Source organism: Ictidomys tridecemlineatus, chromosome 1 (assembly GCF_052094955.1).
Source record: "Ictidomys tridecemlineatus isolate mIctTri1 chromosome 1, mIctTri1.hap1, whole genome shotgun sequence".
In the NCBI taxonomy this organism is placed as follows: Eukaryota; Metazoa; Chordata; class Mammalia; order Rodentia; family Sciuridae; genus Ictidomys; species Ictidomys tridecemlineatus.
The window spans coordinates 240,192,623-240,212,828 of NC_135477.1; the positions used below are offsets into that span (position 1 = coordinate 240,192,623).

At 38.4% G+C, this 20,206-nt stretch overlaps 1 protein-coding gene across 6 annotated transcripts in view; it reads right to left on the reverse strand.

Annotated features, from left to right (window-relative positions):
* Drosha (drosha ribonuclease III) overlaps nt 1-20,165 on the reverse strand; it is a 117,546-nt gene extending 97,381 nt beyond the window's left edge. For 3 of the 6 annotated variants that reach the window (XM_021726593.3, XM_078016977.1, XM_013358781.4), the window contains exons 1-8: nt 20,035-20,165; nt 18,667-18,793; nt 17,283-17,348; nt 13,259-14,092; nt 9,067-9,159; nt 3,932-4,042; nt 3,477-3,708; nt 1,979-2,120 (exon numbers count right to left, since the gene is read on the reverse strand). In XM_021726593.3, coding sequence (XP_021582268.1) covers nt 1,979-2,120; nt 3,477-3,708; nt 3,932-4,042; nt 9,067-9,159; nt 13,259-14,092; nt 17,283-17,302 — 1,432 coding nt within the window. In that variant the 5' untranslated portion in view covers nt 17,303-17,348; nt 18,667-18,793; nt 20,035-20,165. The remainder of the gene's footprint in view (nt 1-1,978; nt 2,121-3,476; nt 3,709-3,931; nt 4,043-9,066; nt 9,160-13,258; nt 14,093-17,282; nt 17,349-18,666; nt 18,794-20,034) is intronic. The other 3 variants (XM_021726594.3, XM_013358782.4, XM_021726595.3) reach the window with 3 other exon arrangements.
* Nucleotides 20,166-20,206: the final 41 nt, after the last annotated feature.

The following is a 20,206-nucleotide window of genomic DNA, read 5'->3' on the forward strand; positions in this document are numbered from 1 at the left end:
CCAGCAAATACTTGAGGGTCTACTGTGTACCAAAAACTCTGCTAAGCCTAAGGCAGTAATGTAATTGGGGCAATAATCTAGTTGGGGAAGCAAAGAAAATAAAAATTTTACAGAGAAAAGAAGAACTAATGAACAACACTAGATAAAGTGAAATAACATAGTAGTTTGTGATTTTACACTTACAAATACTGTAATGATTCAGAAAAGGGAAAAGTCACTGTGATCCAAAAAGTCAGAGAGGACTTCATGCAAGAGGCACATGTAACCCAGGCACTGAGAAGGGAGAGGAGGAGTTGGAAGAGAAAGGAAGGGGAAAGGAATGGAGAGGGAGAGCTGCAGGCAAAGCACACAGGTAAGAAGAGTGGGGAATCTGGCTACAGCAATGGCTCTACAGAAAAATATTGGGAGCGGAGGGACTGGAAGTGTTTCAAATGCCAGAATGAAGGTGGTAAATGCAACATTTAAAAAAAAAAATTGAAGATTTCGCAGTTTTTTTCTCTCAGTAGTAGATAAAAGATTTTACTCCTTGAAAGTGACTGGACAAAAACAGACAAACAATATGCTAAATGTAATAGCCCAGTCACAAAAACACTAATACTGCATGATTCCTCTTATACAAGGTACCTAAAGTAGTGAAATTCATAGAGACAGAAAGTAGTAGTGGTTGCCAGGGCCCAAGGTGAGGGACTTTGGGGAGAATTATTGCTTAATGGGTACAAACTTTTACTGGAAATCAGTGGCCAAACATGTACATTCCTTCTACTACTGAACTAGACATTTAAAATGATTAAGATGGTAAATTTTATGTTACACGTATTCCACCATAATTTTTTAAAAGACCCAAAAGTTAGATTAATCGTATTAGAAACTAATGTAGCAGCAGCATAATAACAGTTGTACCAACAGGTAGATGCTATGGTTGTGCCCATTTTATAGATGGGAAAACAAAGGCACAGAGAGATTAAATATTTGTCCAAAGTCACCTATGAAGTAAGTGATGGATCAGGGATTCCAACACAGGCCATCTGGCTTTGGACTTAGTGCTTTTATCACTATGGGTACTACCTTTCAGCATCTGAGATATAACAAAGGTGGACAGACAAGCCAGAGAGAACAATACGGAGGAAGAGCAAACCAAATGCCTCATCTATGCATGGCATCCTATTAGGAGCCAAGGATACAGAGTAGTAAAAGCATTTCTATCCTCAAAAATCTCAACACCAGCCAGACACAGTGGCAGACACCTATAATCTCATTGGTCAGGAGGCTAAGGCAGGAGGATCACAAGTTCAAAGCCAGCCTCAGCAACAGTGAAGCACTAAGCAACTCAGAGAGACTCCATCTTTAAATAAAATACAAAATAGGGCTGGGAATATGGCTCAGTAGCCAAGTGTCCCTGAGTTCAATCCTGGGTACCGCCCACCGTGCAAAAAAACTAAAAAATAAAAAATATCAACACCTACTTGGAACCTCAGAACACTGGAAAAACTAGACCACCATGTGAAAAGGTTATAGAAACTGACTGCGTAAGCAGAAAAGCCCTTGAACAGGGTGGACCACAGCTGTTTCTTCATCACATCAGGAGCACCTGGCAACAGAAAGGGCGAAGACACACTGCCTGCCCCTCTTTAGAGGAATGGGGTATAGCTTCTTCACTTGGAGAAACCCTGGACTATAGTCCCTCTGATTCTAAGACTGGATAGCTCTACATCAAAAAATTCCGAGTCGGAGCTACTAGAACAGGTGCTAGCCTCATCTTGTTACACTTGTTAGCAAGCCTTGCAGATATTATCTTTTACATATTCTGCTGAATATAATTATAAGAAAATAAGATCAAAAAGAAGAAGTCCCCCTGCTATGTATTCTGCTGAAAATAAAAACACGAAATTTCAATTTGGACTCTGAAGGACACTTCACAAATGGCCAGGATTGAGCAGTAATAAGAGCACAGTCTTGGTCTGATGACTCTTCCACTCACCTAAATCTTCATCTAGTTTCGTCTTCGGAGGCTCCCATGGAGGCCTAGCAGCCTTGGCCTTTTCTTGCCTGCTCCCCAACTCTTCCTCGAATTTGTCATATAAGTCACGGAGCCTACTTGTCCCAACTACAGTAGAATCTCCCTTTTCAAAATAAAGGATCAATAAGAAGAAATGTATCAACAAAGACCATATCAAACATACAAAAGACCTCATAAGTAAACAGAGTTTTTACAACACTCCCTTGAGATACTGGGCAGTGGCAGCAAGCCACCAGTTCCAGTCAGTCACACCACTGCTAGGGGAATCACCCCATGCTCCGCTGAGCACTATGCTGCCAGTGTTTTTTGAGTACAGGTATTCAATAAATTATGGGAGCTATTCTACACTTATTTGTGAAACAGGATTTGTGTAATATGATTTTGCACAAATGCAGGCTAACATAATTGTTCTGAGCACATTTAACATAGGATAATGCCAAACATTATTGTGTTTGGCAGGTTAGATGTTAAATGCATTTGTACTTAAGATATTTTCAACTCATGATGGTTCATTGGGACATAACTCCAACCTAAATCAAGGAGCATCTGTATTTTTTTTAAATCCAAACATAACCTTCTCTTAACAAATTCTATGCACTAAGTTAATATCTTCCAATTTTTAAGCCCTAAATCTTAGTCATTCCTTTAATTAATTCATTCATTTAACTAATAAACACTATAATATGTATATCCTGTGGCAAATATGCCCACATTAATGGAATGAAGGCATAATCTCTGTGGGGAAGAGAGGAATAGAGGAAAGAGTGATGGGAAATAAAATGAAGTAAAATTAAGATAGAAGAGAGAAAAAGGAGAGCAGTGAGTGTGTGGAAGAAGTCATGGGGTCCACGGTAGCAATGACAGTGCCTGCTACAAAGGCATGATCCATTGCCATTAGCACGTGTACCAACAAGTCCTCTCTACAGGTAGCAAAGATGACCTCGGTTCTCCTTCCCAAATCAGGCAAGATGTATAAGAGACTTAATGGCTGGTGATCCTTTGATTGAAGATATACTTCAAAAAGAGAGCTCACATTCTCCCTTTTTTCCGTTTAGGGAGTACAGCACATACTCATATAACATACACCTCAAACTGCCTAAACTAGTCACAGGTGAGACTACCAGTATTGAGACTATCAGGTTCATAAAAAATGCAGGATACATACTTAACTTACTCTTCTCCTTTGGCTTTTTAAAACAGCTTTTGTCTAGAGCAGTGATTCTCAGTTGGGGGTGATTTCCTCCCAGAAGATAGACAGCAATACGTGAAGACACTTTTGGTTGTAACAACTGGGGTAGGGGTGCTACTGCCATCTAATAGGTACAGCCCAGAGATGCTAAAAAATAAGCATCCTACAGTACACAGGGCAGCACCCATAAAAAATTATCTGGCCCAAAATGCCAACAGTGCTGAGATGAAGAAACCCTGGTCTACAGCTTCTCTCCTGCTTTAGACCTACCACTTGATCCATGGGGTCGCTGGAGTAGTAGTTTTCTGAATGGGTACATCGAATCCACACCGGCTTAAGGAGTTCTTCTTCCTCCTCCTCATTTTTGTCAGGCAGTGTCTCCTCAGGCTCTTTTTCCTTGATAGATGTGTAGTTCTTCTCTTTGCCAGAGCTCTGGCTGTCACTCCACCTGTCTTTTTCTTCCTCCCAACGAGCTCTCTTCCTCTCCCTGCTTGGGGATCGGCTTCACAATGGGGAAATAATTTTATAATTTTTAAAAATGCTCTTCTATGATATAAATTATTTGTTGCATGTTTCACCTAAATAAATATGCCATGCCAAGCCACCAAATATACTTTTCATTAAAAACCAGAAATTCCCAAACACCCATCCAGTAGCATCAAAATCACCTGCAGTTTCCTTGTTTAAAAACACAAATTCCCAGACCTTACCCCAGATCTACTTACTGATTCACAGTCTCCGAGGGTGGGGCCCAAGAATCTGTATTTTTAATAATCTCCCCAGGTAATTCTGGTGTGCACCCGGCAGGTTCAGGAACAGCTGGTAAACCATAACTCCTAGGAAAGAAAGATATTTGGGAAATATTTGGAAACTTTCCTATATGCATAACTTCAGCAATAAGAACACTAGTTTTGAATCTTCAAGACTTCACTAAAACACTATCTCCAGCTGGCCCTAAATTCAGCCCAAGGATTATAACACAAGAGTGAACCAGTTCTAACATCCCTAATCATCTCTCTAGAACTCTAATTAGGATATTACTACTTAAAGAACCAAAACTCTGGCTAATTCTGGGTCCTATGATACTAACATTAACTCAGTTAATAAGAATAATGAAAAAAGCAACTCTGGCTCCTTGAATTCCTGGGCTTGAAACCCACAAGGATTCACCCTATAGACGTACTTCTTGGAGGGAAAAACCTATAGGGCAGATTTTCATTTAAGCCCAAGAAATTCAGGCAGAACATATAGACTTTGAGAAGCCAGCAAGTCAGAGTAACCACTTCATTAGACAGACTGGCAGCCTCTTGAGCTCCACTAACAAAGTTACTACTACTCAACAAAGTTTATATTTGGATTAAAGCCACAAATGAACTATTTTCATCAATTTCTACCACTAACTTCTAATTTTAATCACAGAGAAAGTGTGTGGGTGCCTCTATGTTTGTGTGTGTACATGTGGCAAAAGTAGAAAGAACACACACATTCATTACTTATTTATATAACTTCCAAATACATGTATTTCAATATGCATCATTAGTTTTGTTACCAGAAAATAATGTTATTGTCAAAAGAAAATTTGTGTCCACTGTACAAAAAGAAGAAAGCATAAATACATATTAAAACAAAAGTCATCCATGACACCAGAGATAACCATTATATTTCACAAATATTTAAAAACACATATATGAAAATACATCTATATATATATATATATACACACACACACAAACACACAAACACATTTTAACAACAAAAGAACTCTAGAGCCTGCCCTTCTTATTTAACAGTAAAATAGGAATATATCTATTTCAATATCTATAGCTGAACCATTTCAATAGGTACATATTATGCTTTTGTTTGTATATGCTGTAATTTTAAAAATCTAATGATAGTGATTTTCCCCCACTGTAAATAGTGCTACCATGAACACACTTGTGTTCTTTGCACACTTATATCAGATTATTTCCCAAAATGGGTGTACTCTTTTTAAGGCCCCTCTCCAGATAGGTAGTACCAGTTTACTCTACTATCAAAACCATAAACAAGTTCCCATTTCTACACATCCTATCAATATAGTTCCTTTTATAATATTTGTCATTCTTATTTTTTAAAAAGTCTAATTTACAAATTTTTATCACCATTGAAATGAATACATTTTGTGTCACTTCGTTTGTGAACATCTTGGTCATATACTATGGCAGTATTTTTTAAATTAGAATTGTAGTCCTTTAAAAATTTAGTGGGAAAGTTTTTATTAAGATAACTGTCTATCATCTTTCACATGTATTGTAACCTTTTCTAGTTGTTTTCCTTTTAATACTTTTTACACATGGCTATATACAACTTTTTTAAAAAAAATTTTAGTTGTAGATGATCACAATAATTTTATTTATTTATTTTTATGTGGTGCTGAGAATTGAACTGAGTGCCCCATACGTTCTAGGTGAGCACTCTACCACTAACCTTTATAAACTCAAATCTAAAGATCTTTTTATTAATGCTTCCTGTCTTACTGTTTGTTTGTTTTTTTGGGAAATCCTTTCCCATCTTAACACTAAATAGTGTTTAATATTTTCTTAGTTACTTTTACACTAAATTTTTCTAGTCTTTCTCTCCAAGATGCAAAGCAGAAATATATTTTAATTTTTCTACCAATTGGCTTGCCAAATGCCAGTTTCTCCTGATTTGAAAAAAAACTTTATTATTAGATACAACTTTACATATTATTTATTAGATGTTTCATGTATTTCTGAATGCTGCCCAGTCTTTCTTTTTACCTTTTCTTTTCTTTTTTTTTTTTTTGGTGGTACTGGTGATTGAACCCAGAGCCTTGTGCATGTGAGGCAAGCACTCTACCAACAGAACTATATCCCCAGTCCTTGCCCAGTATTTCCTTCACTGATCTATTATTCATATTCATAACAAATTTTCTAAATTATTACATAATTCCTAAACATTGAATACTACTACTAAAGCATGCACTACTTTTCTTCATTACCTTAATTCCTATTCCAAAGAAAAACATTCATTATGAAGTTCTCAAACCAGTACTTCAACTGAAGTTACACTAAAATTAGAGATCTACATTTTATAACTTTCTCCCCACTGGTCCATTTTTTAATTTCATTATGTTTAATTTTTAATTAAAATATGGTAGTGAATCTACTTTGGTTTTTTTCTATTACACTTTCTAACTAGGTATTCCTGGCATCCAGGAAGGCTATAAAACACCATCAGCTGACAGCACCTCTCTGCTCCTAGTGGCTTCTGTTTGTTTTGGTGCTTACTTTGAGCCTGACATTCTGCTAAGCACTAGATTCACATTTAATCTTATCCCATTAGGCAGATATTAACATCATCTATAAAGGAGGAAAAAGCTTTAGAAATTAGTCACTTACCCAGTATCATAGCTTGAAAGTATAGCTAAATGTTGACAAAAGCATTTCGACATGTTCTAAAAACTCTCACCAAATGTTTAAATATTATTATCATAGATATTCAAGAAACACAGGCAAAAGACATCTTCACCCCATCCCTTTAAATAGATGTGCTGAATGACAGAAGGTCAGGGTTTTCTATTGTGTACAGCAATTAGTATTCCTTCTTTTCCTTCCTTCAATACTTTAAGGGGGTGTTTTGAAACAGAAGCAAAACATCTTTTTAAGGTATTTCAGACACTCCCAAATTCAAAATCCAAACTCCAAACTGTTTCTTTTTAACAATATACTCTACTGCAATCTATGATAACTTTTCCTCCTTTACAATACATATATCTCTAATTTTTATTTTCTCATCTGCTTCATTAGTTAGAACTCACAGGATCCAATCTGCCCTCTGTGAGCTATGGGGCACTGAAGAAGAAACCACTAGACCAAGGATTTCTAGCTCTTATACATTTCCACCAATACAATATCCTGGCTTTTCTCTTATATCCTTGACTCCTTGGTTGATTCACAGGGTCTCAAAATTCGTATACCCCATATTGAACTTGTCTCTAGTGTCCCCCATCCACAATAAGGAACACTAACCTCACATGGTCACTTGACACTGGATCAGGGATCAAGTCCTACCGACTCTCATAAGCATTTCCTATTACCACTGCCACTGTGCTGCTCTAGGCCACAGTCACATCTTGTGTGGGTCACTACAGAAGCCTTCAAAACTGACTTCCCCATGGCCAGGCTTGGCCCCTCTGGACATTTCTCCACAAGGCAACCTCCACACATGCTCTTTGCTCTTCCAATTTCCTCCTCAGCTGTCCCCCTACACTAATGCATTCCTTCTAGGACTACTCTATACTGGGGTTTTCACTGCTGTGTTCCCAAAGCAACATGTAATTGTCCTCATAAAAAGCACTTAACTTTTTTTTTTCCTGTTTTTCTTGTTAACGATGATATCCCTCACATTAGTACAAATCTTGAGGCCTCCAAGAATACTGTTTTCAATTAGCTGTTAGGTAACAATGGTAATGGGATCTCCTTGTCATTGTTCTAATTTTTCACAATAAATTTGACTCTTGAGATTTTAACAATGATGTTCATCGGGAGGTTACAGAAGTCTTATATTCCTAATTAAGTTTTACCCATAAATACATGCTGGGTTTTTATAAATATCTAAGAAGCAGATACTGAGATAACCCTACAAATTTTAACACAAAGAATAGATTTTCTAATACTAACCTATCTACCCATATAGTCTTAAATAAACTCCACTGATAATTTTAACACACCACTGAAAACAACTGGCTAGAATTTTAATCAGTATTTTTATATCCATATTCTCAAGAGAAATTGATTTGTAGTTTCTTTTCTCTCGGGTTAGATCTTGCCACCTGAGTCTTCCTGATAGCACAGCCATGAGCTAAGCTTTCCTTTCATCTTCTTCAGTGTTCAAGAACAATTTAAAACTTTATGGATATGGTACAAATTCAACTTTTCCTATTTTTCCATGTTTATTGGCCTATTACCATTTTCTGCTTCTTGTGTAACATTTTCAACTTTTGTTTTCCTAGAAACCAACCCATAACATTCAAGTTTTTAGTTTGTTAAATATCTGTCTTTATATCATTTTACAATTAAATTATTTCATTCTTATACTTTCATAAAATTCATAGTATATTTATTTCTCTTTTCTTCACTTGTCATTTTTAAGTTGTATGATCTTTCAAAGAACAAATACAAATATACTTGTATTGTTATAATTGTTTCATTAATTTATATTTAAATCCTTTTTTCTGCTTTTCTTATACTCTACCAATTTCTTAAGCCAAGTGTTCAGATAACAATTATATAACTATTTATTTGGCACTTACTTTAGGTCCCATTCTAAGTGTATAATGTATATTATTCCAGTAATCCTTCATCCTTCAATAAGATAAATATAACTAATTTTACAGATAAAGTCATTGGGGCTTAAAAAGGGTGGATAATTCTGCCCAGTAACAAAGTTGGGAGAGCTAATAAATGACCTCAAATCTACCAGATTTCAGGATACTACTGCTGTTAATTACCATCATATAAGACCGTGAATTTTATTTCTAGATACAGAATTGGCTATATCCTATAAGGTTTGAATTATAATAATGTTGATGTCATTAATCTATAAAAATGTAGCTACAGTTTTGTTCTATTTTCCCAAATCAAATTAGGTGGTCAGATAAAGTGGGCGTTGCATTTTTAGTCTTAAATCAGCACACCTGGGAAGAAAACTTTAAGTGCCAGGCGGCTTAGCTTTCCATGGGTCATCCTGGTCAGATGCTAAGCTAATATGAAGACCTGGCTGATAGTCTGCACAAGCACAAAATCTGAATCCACGGAGATAACCCTACTACTGCTTTCAGTGTCAACTCCTTGCTTACCTTCCAGATCTCTTATACTCTTTTTTGTAGGACCTTTCCAGAGATGGTGATCTTCGGTTGTCCCGGTGCCTGTGTCTCTCCCGTTCCCGCTCTCTTAAAGGAATTAATACACAGAGCTGTTTTCAACAGAAAGACTCAAAAACGCCATCTCTTCACTGAATATATCTTCTAAATATATGGACCACATCTAAGAATTTTCCAGGCACTATTCACTAGGGGACATTTTTATTCCTCCTTAATTTGTTAGAAGATAAAGGAGTTTTTCTTCATAGAATTTAACTAACTTGGAAAGTTTTTGCTATTTTCTTTAGAAGTCTCATACTTGAAGCTAAGTAATAAAGGGAATTTTATCATCATCTTCTCTCAGGACCTTCCAGTCAATTCTTGGTTATTTAGTCTTCTACTGATTTCTAGAAAACTCTACTCACCCATCAAATAAATGCAGATAAAGATTTTACAGTAAAGATTCACATAAGGTTCTCTGAACCATTATGAATGGTAGGCCTGAGTAGTCGCCCCTATCACCAACCCACCAGGAGACCATGACTAAGTCACTCCAGTGCTATTTTCATCTGGAAAAAAATTCTAAATGAAGACACTGAATTTATCCAGTGTAAAAATGGAATGAGGAATTTTGCTTCTTAGTTTACAATGAAGATCTGGAATAAAAATCTCAACTCCAATGTGTTTAAGAACTACAAATCTTGGGGAAAAAACCAGCCAAACCTAGAATAGGGAAAATGCTATACAGGTTAACTAACTCTTAAACAAAATACTGGGACTAACAGTGCTTCAGATTTTAGAGTTTTTCAGATTTTGGAATATTTGCATAAACTTTACTGGTTGGGTATCCCTAATCTCAAAATCCAAAATCTAAAATGCTCTAAAATACAAAAAATTTTGAGCATGATATAGGCACTCAAAAAGTTTTGAATTCTACAGCATTTTCAACTTGGGCTTTCAGATTAGGGATCAGCAAGAAGACTACAAAATGTCAATCAAAAATACCCCCAAACCTATTCCAAATAAAAGAAATGTTAATACACTGAAAGCAAAACTTATTATAGAGATCAGTGACTGCTTAGAAATTAAGACAAAATTTATTTTTCACTTAAAGAGTCCCCTGTTCTCAAGGAAGAGTGCTTTGAAAAGTATGCTTTTGACATACATACAACCCTCAGGTAACACCAGCTATCCAAATAAAACAATCAGAGCTTAGGATTCTACATTCATCTGATATACTTCTAAAATCGTAGTTTACATTTAGGTAGTAAATCTCAATTATAGAAATCAGTGAACGGTGCCACATATAAAAAATAATGACATGGCTGCTGAAAAGAATAACTGCCAATAATTTCCAAATAAAACTCTAATTAGAGGATATTTCTAACTTTTGTTTGTTTTTTAACATATAGGCAATAGAACTTTGCATTTAACACTCAATGATGATAGTTAATTCTGAGTGGGAAGGAATTGAATACAATTCACTATGAATTCATTTAAAGGAAGAAAATTTATGCTTGTGTTATTTTTCCCAAGATTCTTCCCTATTTGCAAGTATTAAGATATTTCTTGAGTACATTATGCTAGTCCTCTGATGGCTACATGTTTAGAAAAGCCAGAGGAAATAATGTGTGATAGCACTACTAATCTAGGTGAAGCCCAGTCCACACTGCCTTACCACATTGCAGAACAGCAAGCTTGGCAACCTGCACCTGTGGCTATTTCTTTTCCCATTCCCTAGAGTAACCTTGATCTTTCATGGTAAAGTGTGTGTGTGTGTGTGTGTGTGTGTGTGTGTGTGTGTGTGTGTAGATACATGTATATATTACCTATATATATTTATATCTACATCTTTACAAATCTTTCCTAGAAACAGTTTGCCCAAAAGTTTATAGTTGTTATTCAACCAAATTCAGAGGAGGAAAAAAAGAAACATGGAATTTATAAAAGGATAGTTTTACTTACACCAAGAAGCAAGGGGAGAAGCAACCAGAACAGTCTTTAGAATTTGCATAAACAATCTAACATATCAATTTATAAAGTTTCAGTTTTTCCCAATATACTTCTAGAAGTTATATTAGGACTTCACATGCCCTAAGTCTGTTTCACAGAAACATTCCACATAGGACAAATAACTGACACTCAACCTAATAACTAAAAGGGAGCCAATTATAATATGGCCATGCTACCAAGGCAACTCCAGGGCAAAAGTGCTAAGCAATTACAAAATAACTCTGATATAATTAAAGATCATTTGAGAAATTTGGAGATCCTTCACAGCGAAGGAGTATGGTTCAGATCAGAGATTAGAAGTAACTTGTGACATTAACTGCACTTAGTGATAGAGATCCTCAGTTTACAACACATCTGAGTACCTTAGAGCACACATACAATTGGAAGTCTAAGCCTTGGAAAAATAATAGATATACAGGGGAGCCCTAACAACCCCTTGAATTAGAGCATCATCTCAAAATGTAGGGAAAAAAACTAGAATGTTTGCAGCAAAATGTTCCCAAGGACAAGGTTATTAACAATCACCTTAACATTTAAAGAAAAAACTATTAACAAACTCTTTCCAGTTTAGATTTTTAACATAAAACTATAAAATAAAACATAATAGGCTTTTGCCAACTATATCTCCTTAGAAAATAATTAAGAACAAATTGACCAGAAACAATAGTTTGTGCTGAAAAAGATTTTTAAGTCTATGGACTCTCACTGGGTGTGGTGGCACACACCTGTAATCCCAACAACTCAGGAGGCTGAGACAGGAGGATATCAGGTTGGAGGCCAGTCTTGGCAACTTATTGAGACCCTGTCTCAAAATAGAAAATAAAAAGGGTTGGGGATGTAGCACAGTGATAGAGCACCCCAATACTACAGGGGAAAGAAAAGAAGAGGAAAGAAAAAAAGAAAGAAAAGTCTATGGACTCTCTTCAGCTATGGCCCACCAGAATCAGAACTGTCATCCCATAAGGAACGCATTCCCCTCCGCAGTCCAGGAGCACAAGGTAAAACATGTTTCCCCTCCAAGACCTCTCTGTGCTCTAGTTACTCCCTTCAGGGCAGAGAATGCCATTATCCTTTATCAGCAAAATATGTAGTCCAAATCAAATCAATATTGCCATGACGAAAATGTGAAAACTGAGACATGATTGGAGTAAGAGAAGAGAAGCGCTGTTACTGGCTTGACAAAACGAAAACCTCAAAATTTCATGGACAGGGAGTTCACTAAAGGCCAAATAAATATTAGTACAATCATTAAATGTCCTATTATTTTTCCATATAAACCAATGATGTAACAAATTCACACCTACATCTTTGAAAATCTGCCACAAGCTTCTGATAAAACACATATGTAATCATAAAACTCTGCATGTGACTTTGAAGTATTTCTAGAAGCCACCTAGAATCTCAGTTTTAAGAATGCTGATTGCAACATTCTCACATATACAGAAAATTGTTTCAGAAAAAAAGAAACATAAATCTAGAATGGAAGTGCTTTTCAAACACAACTTTCTTCAGTGTGAATACATTTCAATGCAACAAAATCAGACTAAAAGCTATTTCAAAACTATAACTTTGATAAAATAAAACAAAGGGCTGGGGATATAGTTCAGTGGGTTCAATCTCTGGCCCAAAAAATAAATAAATAAATAAACAACCACACGTAACTAATCTTAACTTCACTTTGCAAAGAAATAAAGCAAGAAGGCAACAACGTACAACACATACTTACCCTGAAGATCAGAAAGTAAGCTCTACTTGTAAACTAGTTTACTTCCCGACTGATAACACATGCACATCACTGATTCTAAAAGAACTCAAATGCCATAACCTGACATGATAATCACACTGAACATAATCAAATCTCTGATAACACAAAACACAGTACAAGGTCTTTCATGTCACAGGATCACCATTAAAATGTCCACGGTATGATGTACAGTAAAAAGTCTTACATTTGTAGAAATGAATCTATGCTGGTAATTTTGTATGCTTTTCAAAACCATTTTTTTCTGACACCTATTTACTTATTATTGTCTTTGTCTCCTGAAAACAAAACCCAAAATGTGCTTTCTTTCCTTTTACAAGTTGAAATGCACATTTTATTTGGTTTACAGGTAAATGGAAATCTACTGTGTCAGAGCCTACGTGGTTCCTTAAAGCACCTCACATGTGCCTTTACCTGCTCCTCTCATAGCTGCGGTGGCGAGATGGCGTCCTCCCCCGGTCATAATCCGATCGGTAGCGGCTGTCTGGCCTCCTTCTGTCGGGGCTGCGGCCACGCTCCCGACGATCCAGAGAACGATGCCTCTCACCTCGCCCATGACTGTGATCTCGGTGTCTGTGATCATCATAGTGCTTGAGCCTTTCTGGGGACCTTCTCTCACTGGGAGCCTTTGGGACTGGGTATGGAGGGAGATGCCTAAAATGAGGACTACTGCTGTTATTAGCGCTGGGTGGGAAGGAACTTGGATTATTCTGGAAACTATTAAAATTGGGAGGTGGGAAATTGTGGTGTGAATATCCTGGAGGATACTGATAATTAACCTGCTGTGGCATGACCGGAGGGGGCGGAGGGTGGGGCATGGAAGGAGGGGGCATCAGAAAAGGGAAAGTGCTTTGTCCAGGAGGTGCTCCAGGGACTGGGGGATTATTAGGACAAGGCATGGGAGGTGGCATGGGAGGAAAACAGGGGGGCACTGGGAAGGGGTGCCTCATCTGGTGGTTGGGATAAGGGGGCCTGACTGGGCAGGGGGGAAGAGGGCCTTGTGCTGATGGAGGCATGGGTGGAGGGAAGGGTACAAAGTCTGGCCTTGGAGGCAGAAAATTGGGGGCTGGAGAGTTCGAGAACGTAGTGGAAGGGGCACTTGGAGGTTCATATTGATATTGCACAGGAGGCTGCTGAGGGTGGAGCAATCGCAGATTTTGGGGCCTGAAAGCTGGTGCTGAGGGTCTGGTTCCATGTCCTCCTCGTCCTCGGGGACACCCTCGTCCTGGATGGAATGACATTCTATGGCTTTGTTGGAAAAAATTAAAAGAGAAAAGTTAAAGACAAAAAATAAAATAAAAACAAAAAAACCCTCACTATTAACAGGGTTTCCCAAATGACTGACCATCCTGATGAGTATTCACAGACCCTTCAGTCAAGCTACTGGAATACTCAACCCTCTAAAACTCAGTTCTTTATAGATTCTAAAACTCTTTACAACCAATAAAATTCCTCTTCGCACCTCAGTCACCCAACCCACAACCATGGTCCACCCCTACAACTTGTCAGTCCTTAAAACTGCTCTTCCTTCAAAATAACTCCAACATCCCATTATTCAACCATCTGCTATCATGTTCTTGCTCACATTCCTCTCCAGTCCTGACCTCATCACATTGCCCTGGCCACACATTTGTTTCTACACCTACACCATCATCTTCCCACTTGCACCTGTTTCCCAACTCAGCATAGACTTCATGGCCCAGCATCTCAATAACTTATATTTAAATAGCCTACAGTCCTCTGCCCTACTCTACTTCAGTTACAAAAACCTGGCAATGCCCCAGCTTTAGAATGATCCAACATTCATCTTCTGTAGGCCAACCAGAAAGTAGCATTCAAAATATACCCCACTGGGCAGACTGGTGCCCACATAAATTCAGTCACAGATTTTTGCCACGATATTTCCTGCCTGCTTCAGCAGCCAATGTACTCTCCTGTCCACAAGAACTACCAAGAATCTTCGATAGGCATCCTTGACATCCTGATCCCTCTTCATAGTTAACAATAAACCTATCTTCTACCAAACAGAAACACTAAAACCATGAGAAAAGAACTTCCTCTACAAGCCTATCCACATCCAACTTTATCTGATCCAAATTCCCTTCTCCCAACAAAGCCTATCTTGCTGCATGCACTCTGGATCCTGTACCCAAACACCCATTTGAGATAACCATCCTCCCTCAACAATCTTTCACCTCTTCCCACTATCAGACCCTATATAGCAGCATTCGAAAATGCTCCAGTCCATTTCAACATGAAACACTTTTCTTGGCCTTCAGGACTTCCACCACTTTGCACTTTTGTTTTTCCTGCGTTTCATGACCAATTAACCTAAAAAAGTTGCTTCAGATCGAATGTTCATGTCTCCCCAAATTCTTATGTTAAATCCTTTATCCCCAGTGCAATGCAATAGGGACCTGGGGCCTCTGGGAGGTAATTAGGGTTAGAGTGTTCTCATGATGGTATAAGTGCCCTTATGAGAAGAGGAACAGATAGGATACCCCTCTCTTTCTGCCAGGTGAGACTATAGCAAAAAGGTAATTACCTAGAAGCCAGGAAAAGGGTCCTCCCCATGGAAGAAAGTCCAACCACATTAGCACCCTAATCTTGGACTTCCAGCCTCCAGAACTATGAGAAATAAATGTTTTTCTGAAGCCACCTTGCCTATAGTATTTTGGAATGGCAACCCAAGTTAGCAGAGATAAGAGCATACAGTCATTCCTTGGTATTCAAGGGGTCTGATGCCAGGACCCTCAACCCCATGGATACAAAAATACAAGGCATTATATTTGCACATAACCTATGCACATCCTCTTATATACTTTAAATATCTCAAGGGCTGGGATATTGCTCAGTGGTAAAACATATGCTTAGCATGCGTGAGGTCCTGGATTCAATCCCCAACCCCCCACATCCACCAAAAAAAAAAATCACCTCTGCATTACTTACAACAAAATGTATGTGACATAAATGATTGTTATACTATATCATTTAGGAAATTATGACAAGAAAAAAAGTTTCTGTGTGTCCCATACAGATGCAACTATCATAGACCTACCTACACAGTACACAAATAAGATGCAGTGCTCACACAAATACTGGAGACAGGACCTGTGGTGTCCAGCAGATATGCTGACACATCACATCGGTTCATCCACATGGATTTAGCACAGTGTTCAGCATACAGCCAATTCAAGTTTTGCTCTTAAGACATTTCTCACATTTTTCCCCCAAATATGTTCAGTCTACAGTTGGCTGAATTGTGAATGCAGAAAACCTGAATGTGGAAGGCTGATTATATACTTTCAATTCACTCTAATCTGACTTCAGCTGTGGCCATCACTTCAGTGAGTGAACTGAGCAGTGTCCACCCTGTCTTGAAAACAAATAGCCATTTTCAATCACCTTCTTAATCTCTGTGTGGCACTCAGTCCAATTGTCCCCTCCTTCAGAGATCTTTTCCTTGAATTCCTGACACAACTCTCTCACTGTATCCTTCTTACCTCTCCAGCTGTTCCTCCTGTGCCAGCTCATGATCAGCTGGTATTCTTCAGGGATCCAGCTTGAACACTCTATTCACTCTTTTCCAAGGTAATCATACCACTTATATTGCTTCAGTTACCACTCATCTCAGTAACTTCGAAACTTACATCTCTAGCCACCAAAGAACTCCAGACTTAAGCTGCCAACTACCAATTCAACCTCTCTCCTTCAATGTCTCACTGACTCCACAAATTCAATTCAACATTTCCTAAAAGGAATGAATGATGATTTTTCCCCTCCAAAACAATACATTCTCCTTTCTTAGAGTTTCCCATCTTAATAAATGATACCATTTACTGGTCATCAAAACCAATATACCAGGGAATTATCTGTCAATTTTTCTTTTCTCGCCCTTTAGTTAAAATTTTTTTAAAAGTTCCTATCATTTATGTGTCCACTACAGCTTAATCAAAGTTTTTAAATAAATAAAAGTTACTGATATTTTTGCTCATAAATACTTACTGAATTAATCCATTTCACACCTTTGTCTCTTGTCTGGCTACTACAGTAACATCCTTGCTGGGCTTTTAAGCACCATCACTGTTGGGGGCCTTCTTTGGTTTCCCTACTCTCACAACACAGTGCTGCCTGTTGGCAGTTCCTACAATGACCATAATCTACTGACTAATTACATAATTCCACCTTCATTGTCTGCTTGTCCTCAGAACCACACACTTCATCAGGGAAGGGCCCTAGATGTTTCATTACCTCTTTTGGTCTAGGATCCTACTCCTGTACATGAACCTCTGTTCTCCTGTGCCCACTATTAAGAATGAGCACACTTTCTACTTTTCCAATTTATCTAAGTCCCTTACACCCTCTGTGGCCCGAAACCTGAATTGGTTTCTTTCTTTGTTCTCCCCAGCACTGCTATCCCTAATATCCTGCCACTCACCACATACTGCCTTGCATCATGATGCACTGTCTGGATATGTCACATCTTCCACAGAGAATATAAGTTCTAAAGGATAGAAGGAATAAAATATATATAATCAGGTTTTCTAAACTGCCAGTGCTATAAAATATTTTTGTAAATATCTTGACATTGATTTCCTGTTCTCCAACACATCTAGCCTATTAAGGGCATGTTAAACTGCACTGAAGTTTCCAACCAAAAAAAATTATTTTTTTTTGGCAGTGGGTACTAGGGCTCAATCCTAAGGCCTCACACATGCTAGGCAAAGCTCTACCACTGAGCTACACCCCTAGCTCTTTTTTTTAATTTATTTGTTTATTTGGCGGGGCACCCAGGATTGAAGCCAGGGGCACTTAATTACCAAGCCACATTCCCAACCCTTTTTATATTTTATTTAGAGACAGGGTCTTGCTAAGTTGAGTAGGACCTCACTAAGGTGCTGAGGCTAGCTTTGAGTTTGCAATTCTCCTGCCTCAGCTTCCCAGGCCGCTAGGATTACAGGCATGGCCACTGCACCCAGTCCCTAGCTTTTAAAATTTTATTTTGAGACAGGTTCTCGTTAAATTACCAAGGCTGGCCTTGAACTTGTGATCTTCCCAGCCTATTGGCTGAGATTACAAGTGTATGCTACAACATTTGACTTCCAACTAAATTTTAAGATGTCTTTCTTTTTAACATTTATTTTTTAGTTGTAAGTGCACACAGTACCTTTATTTTATTTTTAAGTAGTGCTGAGGATCAAACCCAGTGCCTCACGAATGCTAGGCAAGCACTCCACCTCTGAGCCACTACCCCAACCCAAGATGTCTTTCTTTTTTTACTGATTCAAAACTATCAGCAGCTAAAAAGATTAAGCCATCTTTAATTTGTTAAAAGACTGGGGACCAGAAACATGTCCTTGCTGCCTCTTCACACAAAAGCTTCCTTCATTGTAAGATAAGGCATAGATCAAACACAAAAATCACTAAGATCAGCATTTAAATATATTTATAATATTTATAATCATGTTAACATGACAGTTATGATTATTTTCATTCTCTACTATTCCCACAGAAGAACACTGTGAAAACAGCTGGATTTTCAAATATTTGAATTTTAGCAAAATGCTTTTAATAAAAAAAAAAAACTCCTGTCACAGACCACACACCACCAATAGAATCTATTACCTTCCCCATGATGCCCCGACTACCCCACACTTTCCCAGTTAATCTTTGTTCCCATTCCCTTTAAAATCTCTTGCTCTATGAATCTGCCCCATGAATTTCAATCTATCACCCTTTCTTGATTCCCCTTGGGAAATAATCCCATTCCCTCTAGACTTCCACTGCTCTTAGTCTGTACTTACTTCTTTTACAGCACTTACCAGACACTGGCTCATGTTACAGTCATGTGTGCACAAGTCAAACTCTTCCACTAGATTATTTGCTCCTTGATGACACATTGGTTGACTCAGTCATTTCTGTATTCTTCATAATCCCTGGCAGAGCATCCTGCACACAGTAAGTGCTCAATAAATTTTACTTTCTCATCAATGGTATGATCATCAATGGTCTCTATGTCACTTCTGTACATATTTCTTCCATGTGTATCAGCGGATTTACATCATCAAAACCCACCCAGAGGAAGGGTGGCTCTTGCCTGGAATCCCAGCAACTCACGAGGCTGAGGCAGAAGGATTGTGAGTTCAAACCCAGCCTCAACAACTTAGTGAGGCCCTCAGCAACACAAGGAGACCCTGCCTCTAATGAAATATAAAAAAGGTCTGGGGGTATGACTCCATAACTAAGATCCCTGGGTTCAATTCCTGATACCAAAAAAAGAAAAAGAAAAGAAAACCCACCCAGAAAGCATACCTTCTCCTATGCATGCACTGTCCCAGGCTCTGTGAACTCAAAGATGAGTAAGACACAGAATCAACAGGACTCAGAGAACTCATACAGTATTTTTTAAAAATATAATATGCCCAGAACCACGAAAAAACAACAACAACAACAAACCAATATCGGGCTATAAACAAAAGAGGTATGTACAGGATCTTGGCAAACACAAAGGAGTGTGCTGAAGCTAGAAGTAGTCAACTGTACAATGTGTAACAACTGAATGCTTACTACCAAATCCTACTGGATGTTTCTATAGTCAAAAATCTAAAACTACTGACCATGAAATTAAAGTTCTGAGTGCAACCTTGAATTCCAAGTCAAAGAATTGACTGCATCTGGAAAAGTAATTGTTTCTTGCATCTGCTTACTCCTAGGTTACTATTCGGAAGCAAGGAAACTGAGAGAGATGTTCTGAACAATTAATAAGTCCAGTAACGTCAATGCAAAAAGAGTTACAAAGCGTGTTACATTCTTATTGGGAACCCCGGGTTCAATCTGCAGCCCATCCAGCTGATGCTTGTTACCAGCTTGCATCTCCCGCCAGGCTGTGAGCTGCACCAGACATGCCTAAGATCAAGATCTCATGCCCCTTTGGAAACTCCGACGGCCCCAGGCCTGGACCACACGTGCACTCCACAAATGAATGAAAGCCATCCTTTTTCAATTCTATTTATCAATGAGACCCGGGCCTAGGGTCACTCTCTTGCCCTACCAGCAGATCTGGAGAAAGGCTACCTGACCCCAACTCTCAGGCGCCTTTCATCCCCAGACCCGGACTCCAGCCCGATTTAAATCCCAACACTCGGAAACATTCCCTCTTCCACAACCCGCAAGGTGCCGCGATCACTTACAAAAGGGGAGCGAGGTCGCCGTCAGAGAAAACAACAGGCTAATAGTACAACCACCAAGACAGTGGCGCCGCCCGCGCCTCCGGAACAGGAAACCGAGGGAATTAAAAAGCAAACCTGCGAAACTGGGTCAAGGGAGGGAAATCTCTTGGGCACGCCGCAGCGCCTTGTGCGC